The 17,411-nt window shown below is 34.7% G+C and overlaps 1 protein-coding gene across 3 annotated transcripts in view; it reads right to left on the bottom strand.

Moving 5' to 3' along the window:
• Positions 1-17,411, bottom strand: part of LOC149085632 (glutamate receptor ionotropic, kainate 2-like) — a 185,678-nt gene that overhangs the window by 16,016 nt on the left and 152,251 nt on the right. For 2 of the 3 annotated variants that reach the window (XM_089233790.1, XM_089233791.1), the window contains exons 9-11: positions 14,709-14,822; positions 12,233-12,433; positions 4,784-5,145 (exon numbers count right to left, since the gene is read on the bottom strand). In XM_089233790.1, the coding sequence (XP_089089916.1) occupies positions 4,784-5,145; positions 12,233-12,433; positions 14,709-14,822 (677 nt within the window). The remainder of the gene's footprint in view (positions 1-4,783; positions 5,146-12,232; positions 12,434-14,708; positions 14,823-17,411) is intronic. The other variant, XM_089233792.1, reaches the window with a different exon arrangement.

Below are 17,411 nucleotides of genomic sequence, written 5' to 3'. Positions count from 1 at the left end.
GCGTTCTGCTGCAATGGGAAGGTATCAATAGCCTCTCCTAGGTTGCACACATAGTGGAGCGAAGAGGTGCGAGTTACAAGAATTGTGACTAAGAAGAAAAAAATGCTGAGGGGTGGAGAAAGTGATGTCCGGAAAGTAAAAGAGGAGGAGGATAGAGGACATATGTCGGCGGGATTCCGATATGTAATGATGTGATGATTATGATGGCCCCTCCGCGGAAGAAGGAAAGGAAAACAGAGACAAATGAACCAATCAGCAGATAGCGAAAATCAGCAGATCGAGGTGACAACAAACAGGTTTGTTCAAATCACACACCTTGTTGTGCAGTGTAGGATAAAACAATACAACTGTTGCGACACATAGTGCTCATAGTGCTACAGCGCACACACTCGAAAAGCGAGGTAAAAGAGAGAAAGAAGCCACTCAACGAAGTGCGAATCTGGAGAAACTTCGGCTGGTCTCCAGTGGGACTTTCAGCAAGATAATACAGGCAGGTCGTAGCTTTTTTTTTTTTCCCAACCGAGCACAACTCAGGTCTATCGCCATAGGCAATTTACTACCTAACGAGTTGTGCCGGAATTGTAAGGGTGTGTACCTAAGAGTCTGAGTGCGTATCTAGTATTGTGTATGATTTTTCAGTGCTGCCATCTATATCGCAGAAGTGAGGTGAGTGATGTGTAGTGACTGATATTTGTACTGTTTGTAGGACTGCTGCTCTCTGTGGCGAGACTTTTTAACGGGGAGATCGGCTCGCATTTGCGCCTCGAAGTTGGGAACCACAGAAAACCAACTTCAGCCGACCACCACTGCGGCGACGGTGGGGCTCGATTTTCGCGATGCGAGTCCGTCACTATGACCACTCGACCACCACAGCGGCGCAGGTCGTAGCTGTAGGCAGATCGTGCACACAGCAGGCCATGAAAAAGCCTAGTTTAATGAGTAAAAATATTGAATTTCTCGACTGGGCAGTGTGTGGCTCCGATTTCAAACCTATTGGGAATCTTTGTGGCATTTTGTCGAGAGGTTTATGAAAATGCTCGATAGTGTTTGTCTCTAAAAGATCTTAGACCTCCCACTGAAAATTATTGACATAATTTTGAACTGCAGATAATGCAATACTTAATTTTTTTGATGGGAACCTCCATTAACTTACTCATTAAGGCGATAAGTAAAGGACTTTAAATGCTATTTTTGTTTATTTTACCATTATGTTGTCTTTTAAGTGTATAGTCTAATTTTATTACTCTGAAAATAAAGCACATATTCATCCTAATAAGTGGTAATTAATTTCTGATTTTGGAGTTAGCAGTTTTCAGACACAGTGTGATCTCAACTAGTGTCTAAACTTTGCATTATCAGCCATCAAACTATTTAAAAAATTACTAACTGAAGAAAATTTCTGATTTTTTTCAAATAAGAAAATATGTCACACAATACCATATAAACCTACTATAAAAAAGTTAATTTTCTGATAATAACGTGAGATACTATTTTCATTTCTATGGCTTTTCTTTCAATTTTTTCTGCTAATGGTACGTGATTGGTAGTGCGAGAATACTTTGCTCAAGGTTTACCAAGAAAAACTTAACAAAAAGTGTTTATAAAAGTATGGGAATCTAAGCTTATGTACTAGTTTGATAGCGCTATAATATATTGATGGCATAGTCTGCAAAAACCTTAATAATTGCATTTTGCGAAGAATTTAAAAATTTCTTTGAAATTAAATCAAATAAAGAAATAACTAATTTATTTCTCGTATGCATATATTTTGAAATTTTAAGTCAAAAAGAACAATTGATAAAAAAAAAATTCAAATTACATATACTGAATACTGCATATACCAGATGTTCTCAAATTTCTTACCTGCGGTGCGCCGTTTCCTAATCAATGTTTATCCGCTGCTCCCCAGAGCAGTTTTACAAAAACATCTCTTTGAAAGACCTTCGTCACAGGTTGGGAACCACCGACATATACAGTATATATCATTATCTTTTAAAAACTTAGCATTGCCGATATTCCCAGTCATAACGGTTTAATTTTTTGGTCGAAAAACCAAATTATAAATTGCAAGTTCCGAAGTTTTGTAGAATTTTTTTAGAGAATTAAATATTAATATTAACGTTCTTTTATAGGAAAACAAGAAATTGGAACTGGAATTTTTCCCAATGCTCCAGCCAGACACGTTAACTATCAGTCCTAAATTATAAATAACATTAGACTTCTCCACATACATGCATGAGAGAGAAAGAGAGAGCGAGACGCTCTTTAATGATATAAATACTTGTCTTGTTTATAGCAGTGCAGATTACATAGCGGCGTTCATAATATTAATTAATAATTTTTTTTGTAAAACCGATGCTTATAAGATTTTTTTTAATAGAGACACTACGCTAACATATTCATAAAGAGATAAGCATATATGCAGAGAGAAAAATCCTAAAATTTACGCCTCCGTAATATGGAACACAAAGACATGGATGGGCTGGTATATCGGGTTTTTATTAAAACGAGCGGAATTTTCATAATCTGCGAAAACTTTCTTCGAAATGCTGATATTTAATACACGTTGAGCTTCCGCAATTGCGTTGCTATTTTTGTTTTGAGAGAAAAAGAGATTGGTCCAGTGGGGAGTCTGGGGAAAAGATCTACAAGAATAGCTCCCGCCGCACATACTTCATTTAATATTCTTCTCTAGTTCACGGTGAAGTAGATAACGCACTCTACAGGGAGTGAGGCGTGATATTTACTCTCTTTTTTTTTACTTTCTTCCTTCACATAGCAACATCTGTGGTGTAAATTTTCTTAATATGCCCTTTGCTAACACGAGGGATGTATTGCAAAAAACATACATTCTCGGAAGGTTAATAACGAATCACTAATGCATTTTTTTGTTCTCTTACTATCTTCGCGTTGATTACTTGTACCACCGTGGTGGTATGATAGGCTTTCGAAAGTCTGTCCCCAAAGAATTTTTTTTTCCTATCTAATAACCATAATTTTTTTTTTTCATGTCAAATCGCTATATCGGATATCATAACAATATACCCCTGGTGTGTATCTAACGATATATTTTTTCGAGTATTTTATTTGAGCTTCCCTCTTCGCTTAATCCCTTTTTTATGAGATAAGAATTTTGTTTCCACTTACAAAACCAATCAAAACGACGTAAATCACCGGCTATTGGATATGCCGTCAGAATATCACACCTATTGATTTTCCCGTCGTGATCTTTTAAGAGTAAAAATGCTGACAAAGCTCACTTGCAATGTGGCCTGTCTGATAAATAATTATATACAGTCGACGCTCGATTTTACGAACCTCCAATTTATGGACACGCTCTTTATTACGAACAGTTACTCTGTCCCGAACAGCATGTCATAGGGGACTAATGTTAAAATCCGCTCTATTTTACGCATTCTCATTTCTATTAACTCTATTTTACGAGTAGATCGAGCTGTACCTCGTCCAATTGCTCTTTGTCTACTTTTCTATTCTCACACCGCTATGTCAACAAAATGGAAGAGATTGTGCTTGACAGTGGATGATAAAAAAATACTTTGAAAGAAGTTAAATCAAAGATCAGCAAAGCATCGTTTCTCCGGCACGCGACTCGAGAGGCGTTCCACTATCCCAGAAATATTTCACAGGATCGGAATTCGCGCGAAATTTTATCCTACATCAATTCCATGGAATCTTACATTTGCCAAAGTTTTACGGTGAAGCGAACAAAAATAAGTGATTTTTTTTAAAAATCATCAATTAATGTGGAAAATAAACTCATTTTTTATTTCCGGCACTTATCGTCTCTCCCATTTACGAATTCCCTATTTTAAGGACTAATTATCATGTCCGTACTGGTTCGTAAAATTTAACGTGGACTGTATATACAGGGTACATAGCAAACAAAGGGTATGGCATTTTAATGGGGAACCGCTGATCTTATTAGAAAAAATAATTATAAAAAGTACCCAAATAATCTGTAGTACTCATATATGTTATTTATGTTTCAAGGGGTTGAACAGTTATTAAAATCAAAACATTAACTTTTTATACAATCTCCGTGTGCCCCAAAACACAATTAGAAAGGTTTTGCTCTGTCGCTCCTGATGCCAACAAAAGAAATTCCGCGTTTCTAAGTGCAATATTCATTGAGATATTCGAATTCGAAAACGGAGGAAATTTGATAATAAACACAACGTTAAATGCAGCTAAAACTGCTTTTCCGCATTTAGAACTGTTTTTCCCCCAACTTCCCTCCAATTTTCGAATTTAAATATCTCAGTGAATATTGCACTTAGAGACACTGAATTTTGTTGCTGGCATCAGGATAGACGGGGCATCTTTCTAATTTGGTTTCGGGGCACACGGGGACCGTATAAAAAGTTAATGTTTTTTATTTTAATAACTATACAAACCCTTGAAACATAAATAACATATATGAGTCATGGCATATCTGAGTACTACACGTTATATGGAAACCTTTTCTAATTGGAAATATACTTTTAGAATCAACGTTTTGCTAGTAAAATGAGCAGCCGACAATCTTAAAAACTAAAATTCAGCGTTCTTTCTTTTCAAGCGTTCGAGTTCTAAGAAAGCGATTTCAAAACACGTCAGATTTTCCAAGTGATCTATTTTATTTTTGGAGCATCAGCGATTAAATATTTCTTCGACGTATTTTTTAGCAGCTAAAAATGGATTGGGAGTTTGAGATTTTTTTAAAAATAAGAAATCAAATATATATTGCATTAAAAATAGACTGATATATATAAAGTAATCTTACTTTGGTGCGATATCGGATCCCTGCTGCATAAGTGAGCCAATAGTGAACCAGAAGCTGTTCAGAAGAGAGAAAGTGTTCTCCAAATGTTCAGTCTTTGGATTGCAAGGGTGAGGACTCACCCATTCATATGGTGATATTCTGGCTAATACAAAGAGCAGTAGACTTACTCCTAAGTAAGCTGTTGCCACGTATACCCAAACTTCAAAAGAGAAAGGAGCTAAGAACGAGAACAGTTTTGGTGCATTCTTCGTCGGCTTCTTGAATAAGATACTTATGCCCAAATTCATGAAAGGCATCGTGAAATCTACCGCTTCTTCTCTACCCAGTGTAATCGTAAGATCTGCGATTGCCAAATCAACTTCCTAAAAACAATAACAAAAATATAAATACAAATACAAATACAAATACAACGCCACAACAGGCAAAATGCCCAACGAGGTGGCTGATAAAAAGATGCCCATAAAAATATGGTTGTCAACATTGATGTAAAATTTGGGAATCGATTAAATATATAAAGTGTAAGGTTCAGCATTCTTCAGCAGCAGCTTCAGAATTATACAGGGTGATTCAGAAAAGATGGGAAAAAAACTTTAAGAGGTGGTAGTACACACGAAAAAATAAAATAAATAAATAAAAATAAAAAAGTGAAAGAAAATAATGATAACAATAATATTTTTTCGTTTTTTTTAAATTTTAATTTTTAAATTTTATTAATTTTTTGTGTTTTTATGTGTCCTACCACCTCTTAAAGTTTCTCCCCATCTTTTCTGAATCACCCTGCATATATCTAAATTGAAAATAAAACTCATAATAAATATTCATTATTTCCCAAACGTCAAAATGTGATGACATCTTATTTATCAAGAGAGGAATGATATGCACTGTTATTTTTCCTTTAAAATTGATCGCATCAAAAATGTGATGCCATATACAGTAAAAGTCCGTTATAATGACAGTTCACAATCAGAGGGAAAATTATCGTTATGACAGATTTCTCGTTATAAACGAACGATTTTTTTTGCACTGTAGAAACTTATAAATGGGGATATAAAACAAACTTGATAAATTTACCTTTCTTTTCCCTTTTATTTTGAGCTAATTTTGCTGAAATATGCAGCTAGAGGTAGTTGCGCTTATACGTACAATTGATTGTATAACAAAATTTTGCACTTTATGGAATGCAGCAGTTTCTGCAACTGGAGTATTCGTTGCACTATAAAGGTGTCCAATAATATTTATAAGGCAGAAGAAAATGAATGAGATCTGTTTTTCCTGTGTCCAGTTTTGGACGATTTCAAGAAAGGAGACAGACGGGGGTTGTAAAAGATTTTTCAAGGGAAATAACAACGATATCAAAACCAGGAGTCGTGTCCCACCTGCCCAACTAACACACCTACAAATAAAATGAGGTGTTTTCCCACCCCCTATATAGATGACAATGCGATAAGATACAACATGTGGTCTTATGTATGGGGGAGGTACAGACATGCCCCGTTTATCAGTACCAATAAATAGGGTGAAGAGATTAAATAAATGCCACTCTTTCCAGTCATTTATATATAATTTTTAAAGAAAGAGAAAGAAAAACAGAATTTTTTCGCGGCAATTTACTTTGTCATTATAATGAATGTGTTCTAATTTTCGTTTATAAATAACTCGCTATAAGCGAATATTTTTTGTATATTCGAGCCCTTTGACAATCACTTGCGAATTTCTCGTAATAGCGAGATTCTCGTTAGAAGCCGTACTCATTATAACGGACTTTTACTGTACTTTGATCCAATTACGGTTTTCAAAATCCCCGAAATGTAAAAAACCATGAATTCTAAAATGTCGTGGTAAAATATATTTACACTTTATTTATTACTTTGTATGCGTGGTAGGCATATGTATAGGATTTGTGTTGGTGCTTGAGATGGGCTGGTAGCAACATGAAACACGAGTTAAGCTGAAAATTAGCTCGATGGGGTAACGTTGGAAAGTCGTTTATAATAATAAGATGGTGTGTGTAGAACAACTACTCTCAACTACGTGAGTGAAATAACTATAAGATCATATATATATATATATAGTCAAGGAACACGGCTTGTGTTTCCCAGTATATATACTATTAATAAATACGCTACATATATATAAGTACACAGAACAGAAACACGCCTTATAAATTGTTAAGAAATAATAAATATTTAAATGCGTTTATTCAACGAGCTGATTTCAATGAGTAGTCGTGAAACATTTGCACGTAACGGTATTGAAAATTAAACGATTAAATTTGAATATTTATCAATTTGATGTTCAGTTTGGACTGATAAACAACAGTTCAACACGTTATTTGTTTCGAAATGGGGCGAGATAGTGAATATCAAAAACTAAATATACATAGTCTAAAAGTAAATGGTTGCTGAACTTCCTATCAAAATTTTTCTTTAAGACAGGATGAAAATGTAATTGCATGTAGCATAAAGTTTTCCACGACATGGTCTTCCATTTCGACGTTGCTAGAAGTTTTTCAAGAGATTTTGCGTTTTAATGGATTATATTTCCTGACATTGAAAATGTTTTTGCGAGGAAGATAAAATGTAAGTGGTCCAGACAATTCTTCAATTCAATTTATTTCACGAAAATCTCAAAAATAATCGACTAAAAAACATTTTTTTCTCTTAATCTCTCACTCTAAAAGACTTAATCTAACATTATGTAAGCTGTCAATTCTTTGTCTTACAAATTTTATAGCACAGTTATTACATACGTGTATATAAGATTCATTGAAAGACTGGTTATTTGTGGAGATGAAGACTACAAGTAAGAAAATTCATCACTGTCCCCACGGGGACTCGAACCCTGGTCTCTTGCTTGTCGGACGAGTGCTCTTTCAACACATATATACGCTCCAAGGTTGAAACATTCTATCTGCTTCCATAGCTTAGATGGCAGAGCACTTGTCCGGCAAGCGAGAGACCGGGGTTCGAGTCCCCGTGGGGACAGTGATGAATTTTCTTACTTGTAGTCTTCATCTCCACAAATAACCAGTCTTTCAATGAATCTTGTATTGACAAGTGGAGAGCACATTTCTAAATATACGTGTATATGTCCACGAAAGTAATAATTTTTTGAGAAGGGTAAAAATATCAGATTGGAATTGAACCATGCAGCTGGTTCAACATCCAGATCACTATGCAGGGCCGAGATGCCTGATTCGATATAGCGTATCGCATGTGGGTCTGAACCCAACATTAGAAATGCGTATTTTACTTTTTCCTAAAACCCGAGATCAGAGATTTTGTTGCTCGGAAAATAAGAGTTAAAAAATTTGGGGTTTATAAATAAAAAAAAAACTTGTTACTCTGTTAAACTTTTTATTTATATCTTCTCAAGAAAAAAAAAATATTCATTTCTATGTTTCTTTAAATCTAGATTTTTGTGTCTTTCATGAGTCGCTGAGGAAGTCACCATATTGGTTAACTTGACACGGTGTGCATGTCCCTCAAAGAAAAAGGGAGATATCACGTGATCCAAAAAGCCTCATTCAAGAAAACTCGGGTATTATAGCTTGGCATTTGGCCAAAATAGACCAAAATCCTTAATATTTAGATTACAGGGTATAATCTATATCTATCATCCAGATTTATCTCCCGCATTTTTTTAATTATAAAAATCCGCATTCCTCTACCATTTTGGCAATTGTGCAAGTTCGAAACATGTTCCCTTATTTATTTTTGTAATTATGCAAGTTGCAAAATGTTTTTCTTTCATTTTTGTCGTTATACAAGTTCATATATAGCATGGTTTTCTCTCACTTTTTTATATTGTGCAAGTTCACAACATATTTTCTTTCCTATTTTTGTACCCGGGCAACGCCGGGTATTATAGCTAGTATATATTACTATATATATAATACTGCGAAACGCGAACGTATTTTACTTATCCCTTATCCAAATTAGCACCAATTTACTAACGCAAGTTCCGAAAAACTGTTTTTTACACACCACTCGCAATAACATAGATAGAAAAGCATTCGGCCTCTCAATGAGTTTACAGCGGACGCTGTCAAGCTGCAACACTAACTCCCCGCTGTTCGGTATAAACCCGCTCTCCCCTACAATTGTTAACACACAGGTATTGTTTTATCATGCCGCATCCACTTGAATATTATGAAACATAACCAATTAATATTGACTTTTCCGCCTCAATATCAGTATCTGTCAAAAATCATAAATACGTGTATACAGTATATATTCTTTTCATTGGAATTTGAATCCCAAAAAACACGTGTTTTGGATGTAACTTCATTATAATTTTCTTTTCAAACTGAATATCATGGACAAGTTTTGTAGCTATTAGCACACCTTCAATATTTATGCCGTATAACCAGTTGATGAATAGGGATACACGACCTGGTGGCTTTGCCGTCATTATATTCACTCCAACGAGAATATTTTGCCACCTCTCAAAGTTTATTAGTTTATTCCCAATTCTCGCAGAGAAATACATGCAGAATAGATTGCATTGAAATCGAGGTTGCAATTCATGGAATGTACGTAGTCTTCGCCGTGTCTAAGTGAATGAGGAGCCTGTTCATTAAAGCAAAATATAATTTAATCCCCTATATATATGACGTGTTTACTCTGAATAAAACCTACGGATGTCGGAAACGCGTATAGCATAAATTAATTATATTCATTTATTGAAATTAAGTACAAGGGGGTAAAGTACGAAAAATCGTCTACCCAAATACAAATCTTTAGGGGAAAAAGATTTTAAATTTAATTTAAATCTAAAATTGAAAATTAATTTTGGGATTGGACGTTTTTGTAATAACACATGAGTGAATTAAGCGAGAGGAAAACTTATTTTAAGACATAAATGTTGCAAACTTATGTTCTGTTATTAACATTGTAGTCTAGCGACGATGTAATAAATTCACTTTTTTTAAACATAAAAAGGAATGTGTGGTTGCCATTACTAAAAAAATACTAATGTTAACAAATGTTAAAAAAAAGCAAATGATTTTTTTATTAGATAGATATTTAATTTACGAGAAAGGTGGATAAGAATAGTTTGTTGATGAAAATAATGATTTGAAGACACTGTAAAAAACAAATAATTTTTTGTATACATAAGAATGTCAAAACCATCGACATGATAATTGTGATAAATCCATTTATTATGTATAATAACCGGTTAGTATGCATGATTGTCGACCATTTTGGTAAGTTTGATAAATTTTCCCTAAATTTATCACCTTTACCGGTGATTATGCATAATACCCAAGCATCGTTAGTAAACATGATATAAATCATACATCATATTTATTGGTTTTGTGCATAACTACCATTTCGCATTGGTAAATATGATAAATTGGTCCCATTAACATGATAGGATTTATTATTTTGATGAGTACTTGTGAGTAAAGTCTGAACCGGATATAATGAACTCTGATTTAACGAATTTTTCCAAGCACCCTCAAAATTCCAAAAATTAGCTTCTGTTTGAAGAATTTTGAAATTGTACCCTGATATAATGAACTCTTATGCAAAAAATCCTTCGATTTATGGTGTTTTTACAGGGCTCGGTATCCCAAGTGGATAAGATACTCGCCTAAAGTACCAAAGAATGTTTAGAAGTGTTGCGAGTTTGATGCCCGGTTCGTCCTTGTCAGACACTTTTCTGACGCAGGGGTGCAACAGAAACGGCGACATGACCACAGAAAAAGATTGCTACCGCAGGGAGTCCCAAATCGAGGGGATGAGCGCACCAACCTCTCGATGAGTATTAAAAAATAGCTGCCGTTTAGAATCGGAAATAAATTGTAGGTCAAGGTCTAATTAGTCCTCGTGTGCAGAAAATGACCGTGGTGCGACAAAATGATAAATGATCGGGTTTTTAGAAGTTTTTGTGCGTATACAATCAGACCCCAATATAACAAACTCCTATTTAACGAATTATACAGTTGAATCTCGATATGACGAATCCGTATTAGACATATTTTACGATTATAACCCGATATAATGTGTGAACCCTTACTTAACAACCTTAACTATAACCAATGACATTTGGGTATTATGTATAATCACCTGTAAAAAAGTAACATTTTTTTAGCATTTATCAAATTTATCAACGATAATTGGGTGTTATGCATAATCACCCAAGTATCGTTGATAAATTCACAGTTTATTATACCATAGTGATAAATTTATCAAACTTACCGAGGCTATTGGAGATTATACATAACAACCGGCTATTATGCATAATAACCGATTTATCAAATTTACCGTGACATTATGTTACAGAAAATATATTTATTATAACTTATACAAGAGAGAGAAATTGTAATTTTACAATTAAAATGAATTTACGGTAGTCCGAATTCTGAATGAAATTTCAGACTTATCTGCTGCGATAACTTCAATAATGAGGGGAAATGTTCTTCTCTTTGATCCATTTAGCACTCATTCTCGAATCTTGTTTACGGCGTGTTCTGAGGATAAGGGGGTAAGTTTTCTACTCACTTGACAGTATTGAAATATGCAGATTTATTCAATTACACGGTTCTTGTCATGTTCCATGACTCTTCGGAATAACTAAGTCTGCCGAGTTGAAACCCTACCTTTGCTAGCAGACTGCCACACTCACCATCGTTTGTTTGAACAACAAGTTTTCTGGGCAGATTTTTTCTTAACTGAATAGTGTGTCATTCGGCAGAAACCGTCATGACTGAAATTTAAATAAATGCTACTTTTAGGGACTACTTTAAGGGAATGATTTATGTTTAATAATAATCTACTATATAATGCAAGTGTCATTTAATTTACTGGACAAAACCAATGTTCTTAGTGAGATAAAAATATAAAAATTCTTAAAGGAGGGGAATGGTGTAAAACTTAAAGACAAAATTGAGTTTAATTTTATCAATTGTATTTCATTCTTGTTCATGCACAAATGTGGTCCACGTGTCTATAACGAAGCACGAGTTTGATTTAATTGGATATATTTCTACCTATATATTTCGACTTATGATTTCTGATTCAATAACGTTTCCGATTTGCCTCAAGAGAGAAAAATACCTGCAATTACGAATTCAATTGTTACAAATACGTAATTAATTAATATCTTTCAAGCTGTCATCTATTTAACGAAAATATTAATTTTATCACTTATATTAGCGCTATTTTCAACATGATTAGCTCAGTAGTTAAATTTTGGAATACAATAATTCTACTAATTAATATTCATGATTTCGATAAATACAATGGCAATGCTATTTAAATTTGGAAAATTTTCTCTCGGTTGGAGATATGATCAGTTATTTTTTTGGAATTTGTAGCTGTTGGTTAAAAAAACTACATTGTTTTTATTTGTTCACAACATAACAGCATTCGGAGAGATTTAAAAAGTAATGCATCGCAGAATATAAAGGGAAGAGTTAGAGCTAAATGCTACGACACATACCCTTTTCACGACCTCTCCAATCATGCCATCCCATGATCCATTTTCATGTTTCTTTCCATAATTGCTGTCATCGACTAGCTTGTACTCGAAATTGCATTTGAGCCTTTTGCAGATCTCTCGGATGAGGTCAACACAAAATCCTTCATACCTGTCATTTCCATAGAAGTAATCGCCATGTCTCTTCATCGTATATGGTTTGCTCTGGACAACAATTAATCAATAATTTTCTAATAAATTTCGAAGAAATTTTTATCCGGAAATTTTGTTACTTATATGATTCATATCATAAAACAATCCATGCAAATGCTGATAATAATACTTACGTTCATTTTTTATCATGAAATACAGATTGAGATATTTACATACTCCTCAGACAAAATATTAGTCAGCTGACATTGAGATTGAACATAGAGATTAGCTTATAACGCCTCCATGTATCCTTTTTCAACCGTGTTCCTGAACTGTTGCATTTCGATTAATATAGACGACAAAATTGTGGATGTATAAATCTATTCCAGTCACTTTTGCAACATAGAATTGGGCAGGTTCACCATATTCCATCTAATACCCATAATTCAAGATAGTCTCATAGACTTTCCTTTGGGGTAAAATCAGATAACGTTCTTTCCCAAATGAGTTGGGAAGGGTTGCAGTTCACATCTTTCCACGAAGAAAAGCAATTTTATCAGCCACTCGTTGCGAAACATACTGGTGGTTTCCTGTCTGAAAATATTTATAGCAGTGAAACTTCGACTCTCAAATGCGTCACTACTACATTTCATTCTCTGTGACATTTGCTTTGCATTCTGTTGTACACAGAGTGAAAAAAAGAGACATTGCATCGCACCTATTATACGCAATCTATGAATACCGTCCCATAGTCCCCTTAAATAATGGCATTCTCTTCATTCAAATCTGTAGGTGTTCAAATCTACTACGACCTTGAACCATCAAGTGATTTTTTTTGTTTCGGAAGTATTGAGTTACATGCAGGCACAGACTTAGGTAGGTGCGAGAGGTGCGGTCACACCAGGCGAAAAATTTAGGAACCGTAATTTTCTTAAAATAATTGTTTTTCTTCTGAAATGGAAAATATTTGTGAAAAACGTAATTTTTTTCCCTTTGAAACTTACATTATTCGCGGGGAAAATAACTGATTTCAGTTTCAACCCCTATTCCCACCCAACTCCAATGGTAGGAAATTGTCGTATGGCGATATTACCGGAGTTGGTGTTCGGTAAAGTAGTTTCAACCCCAATAACATCAATTCGCTGATAGCTATTACAATCAGTGAAGGAATTCTAAATAGCATATGCGTAAACTTGTATTGGGATCACTCCCTCCCCCCTCCATTAATATTTCCAACATTATGGAAGCATTGGGTTTGAGGCCGCCCCCCATCAATATTTTTGAGCCTTCCCAATATTTCTAATCAAGACCGCAACTGGATGCTTGGTCAGCTGGGGGCAAGCACGCATTTTGACGCTTACTTCTAATGTTGAAACATAGGCTAGAGGGTGAAAATTTTGGCCCGCTTCTCCCTACCCCGAGTTTCGGCCCTGTTTCCAATATCATTAAACCTATGAAAATAAGTATAATAAACTGACTTCTATTTGAACATCAATTTTTTCCTTCAGCATCCTGATTTTGTACTCCATCACATTGCCTTTACAATTTTCGTTACATGCTGTATAATCAAGACTGCCAAAATATTTCTGTTCGTAACTCGGGGAGTAGTTATATAATTTTTTAGAAGGGGCCCCGATTTTTTTTTGCACTGGACCGCGAAATTCCTAAACCCGTCCCCAGTTACATGGCTAAATATTTAGATTGTTTTAAATAAATTTATGTTTATCATGCTGCTTCAGTTTGTAAACCCTGTTTGCTTTGAGTAAACCTCTTATAAATTACGGGAAAGGCAAGAAAGAATCGTTGAAAAATGAAATAACGTGCTTGTCTTCAACTAAAACTTTCAATATCTATAACCATATGTAAACCAGATTTGCTCTTGTTATTAGATTACACCCACATTTCCATTCGCGCATATAGTTATTTCTGTTTTTTTCTTTTACTTTAAATGTGTTAAAAAACCCAGGAAGTTAGCGTAATTGTTGTGTCTTTATCACAACATTTTATGTTAAACTATATATAACTGATACAATTGTATCAGTGATCTTATGTTTCTTTCATCTTGAATTTAGCATACCAATAAAAATACATACTGCATGTTATAGAAAATAACATAATTTTTATTGATTTCTAAAAGTTCTATTTTAAAATGTTAGACTAAGACATATTCATGCTTTAAAAATATCCATGACTGAAAATGTTTCAGCTAATGGAATCCTACTGTATATTACCTTTTGGCAGATTTCAGGCGCGCCTAGTGTGTATATAATTATCAATTTGTTGTATGAGAGCGTTGATTAATTTGTTCATAGCAGATCAATTCATAAACTTCTCAAACGAAACTCACTTCTATGGAAGTAACTTTAAGAGTGATATTCTCGAGGTTCTCCTTTCGGTCCAGAAAGCCCTTTGAGTAGTTCCTCGTGAACGTGATATTGGTTATTGGATTCCATTCACCAATCTGAAGAATAGAACACAGAATTTTTAGATCTGTACGGAGTGTATTGAATGATAAAGAAGAAAATAAATACGGAGCAAAGACATAAAACAAATATCGTAAGAGCAAAAGTAATTTTTTGGGGTGGGGGGGGGGGGAGGAGGGAAATAAGAGGCAAGAAAAAAAGACCTTTCCTATATATTTTTAATATTTTTCTAGGTATTATTCGAATAGATTTTTTTGTCTCCGAACAGAAAGCTTTTAAATTAAAAGCAACATCCCACAAAAAATACAAGAAAAGAAAAAAAAACATTACCCTAGAGGTCTATTTCTAAGAACTGACTTTTGTGCTTGAGCCTTTTTCTCTTTCTTGCTTTTGCACATTTTTTACACTATGTTGTAATCAAGTTTTCTGTTTTCTTCAACTCTGTAAGGAAATTTTCTCCATTCTTCAAGAAATATTTACGGCTCCATCATCGCAGAATGCATTACTGCTATTCAAACACCATCCCAGCAAAAAATTTGCATATCGATATTGAGGAAGAGGTTTCTTAAGCAAAGGAAAATGTTTTCTTATTCGAAATTATGAACATTCACGATGTTTCAAATTTTAGGTTTTCAGTTTGTAAAGCTTGTTCGCTTATTTTGAGTATGTTTTATTCCGAAATAACCTTAAAAAATAATCTAATAAATAATTCTAAAAAATAAAAAAAAAATGCTTTCAATTTTAATAAGTATTCTAAGACTTTCTCTGATTCCCAGGAATAAATCGAAAGATAAAGGTTCGTTGAAACTATTCTAGTTCATTAGATTGGTTTCTATAAATCACGGAAAAAGCACAAAACGTCCTACAACTCATTATAAAAATAGCTAATGTGAGAAATTTGAGTAAATATGTTTTACATCAAACGATAATATGCAAAAATACAGCATGCTAAATAACAACGCCGTTAAAGGTTCACGTTTGAGGAGGTAATTTGAAAACGTGTTTTTCAGAATGAGTCTGCAATTTTATTTGTAATGAAAAAAACATCTGAGACAATCAATTGTATGCAATGCTCTCAAAGTATCATTTGCCAGGAGAAATACGGTGGAAATGCGTTGGTAGACTAGAGGCAACGAAGTCAAGCGGGGAAGGGGGAGAGGTTAGATAGAAACCCTCTGTGATACACTGACTTTCGAAGCAATTTCAAGTACTGTAACACAGTGGTTCGCAAACTTTCGTCATTCGCATCTCCCTTGGTCTATCCACAGCTCCCCAGAATAGTCTAGTCAAACAAAGAAGCGCTTTAAAGCGTCGAACAGGCACACGTCAATATCTACAGCTCACCACGATGGCCCATGAAGCCGTCCCGAGCACTTAGAGACCCATTGTCGTAACAGATTGAGCTTGAAGAAGATTGACGCAGAGAAGAGTAAAAGGGTAACAAAAACACAAAAAATACACGAAGGTACAGGAATTATACACCAGTGATCTTTAACTGCTGGTCCGCGGAACGGATCAGCCCATGGAAATAGGGTGCCAGCTCACAGCTCATGGAAATATTCTGCCAGTCAGCAAAAAAAAAAAATGCATTACATTGGTTTCTATAAATCACGGATATCACCTAATCTATGATATAATTCCAGAATTAAAAAAAATGCAATACTCTTTGAATTTGTAATTTCTGTTTGCCGTCAGCTCGGTGTGCAACACGTACATTCCCCCTTTTTATTTAGCTTTTATCGGTCCACAGATTATTTATCGCTATTTATTTCTTTTTTTACCGGGTCCTCAAATTATTCTATTTATTCATTTATTTTTTGCCTATAAACAAATTATTTTTCCTATTTTTTTTAATTTTTGCCGGTCCGCAAACTATTTCTCTCTCACTTCCACCGGTTCGCAGATGTAAAGAGGTTGAAGAACATTGCTCTACACAGCAGTGTTTCCCAAAGTGGGCAATATCTCCCCCGGTGGGCGATGCAATGGTCCAGGGGGGCGATAGAAGCTACGGTTTTAACATTGGATCCTATGGGTTCACTTGAGTTGGGGGTGATGTGAGAAAAAAAATTCTGAACAAGGGGGCGATTGAATGAAATATTTGGAAAACTATGCTCTACAGCAACGTAACTGAGGTTTTCTTTTGCTGCATTCGCTGGGATTCGGAACTATTTTCGACAGGTACTTGTACAAAGTAGGTCTCTATTGCCATAGGTGCTGTACGACATACATGCACCAATCACAGACACATTTAGTGTTCCAAACGTCTATTCTTAACGAATAAGCCAATTTTCTAACTAAAGATATTTTCTGGAAGCTTCTGTTTTTGCGACTGATCATGTAATTGTATACAACATATACACAGTCGATAACCGTTATAACGACTCCACCCTTTCCGTCGAAAACCGACGTTATATCGAGTGGGCGTTATATCGAGAGGGAAACATATAGTATATATAGTCGATTTTTAAAAACATTTAGGACATATCCTACCAGTCGTTATAATGGAATGGTCGCTATAACGTGGGGTCCTCATAACGAGCGTCGAATGTCAGCCTAATTTGATGAGAATTCTAAAAAAAATAACAATAATTGAGATATCGATATTTCTGGAAGTTTGCGTAATTTAT

Source organism: Pholcus phalangioides, unplaced genomic scaffold (assembly GCF_987345545.1).
Source record: "Pholcus phalangioides strain wild (caught in Gottingen) unplaced genomic scaffold, Ppha-v1.0 ptg000007l_1, whole genome shotgun sequence".
Taxonomy (NCBI): Eukaryota; Metazoa; Arthropoda; class Arachnida; order Araneae; family Pholcidae; genus Pholcus; species Pholcus phalangioides.
Note: the sequence above shows the minus strand (reverse complement) of the source record. Positions and strands in the feature narration are given on the sequence as shown.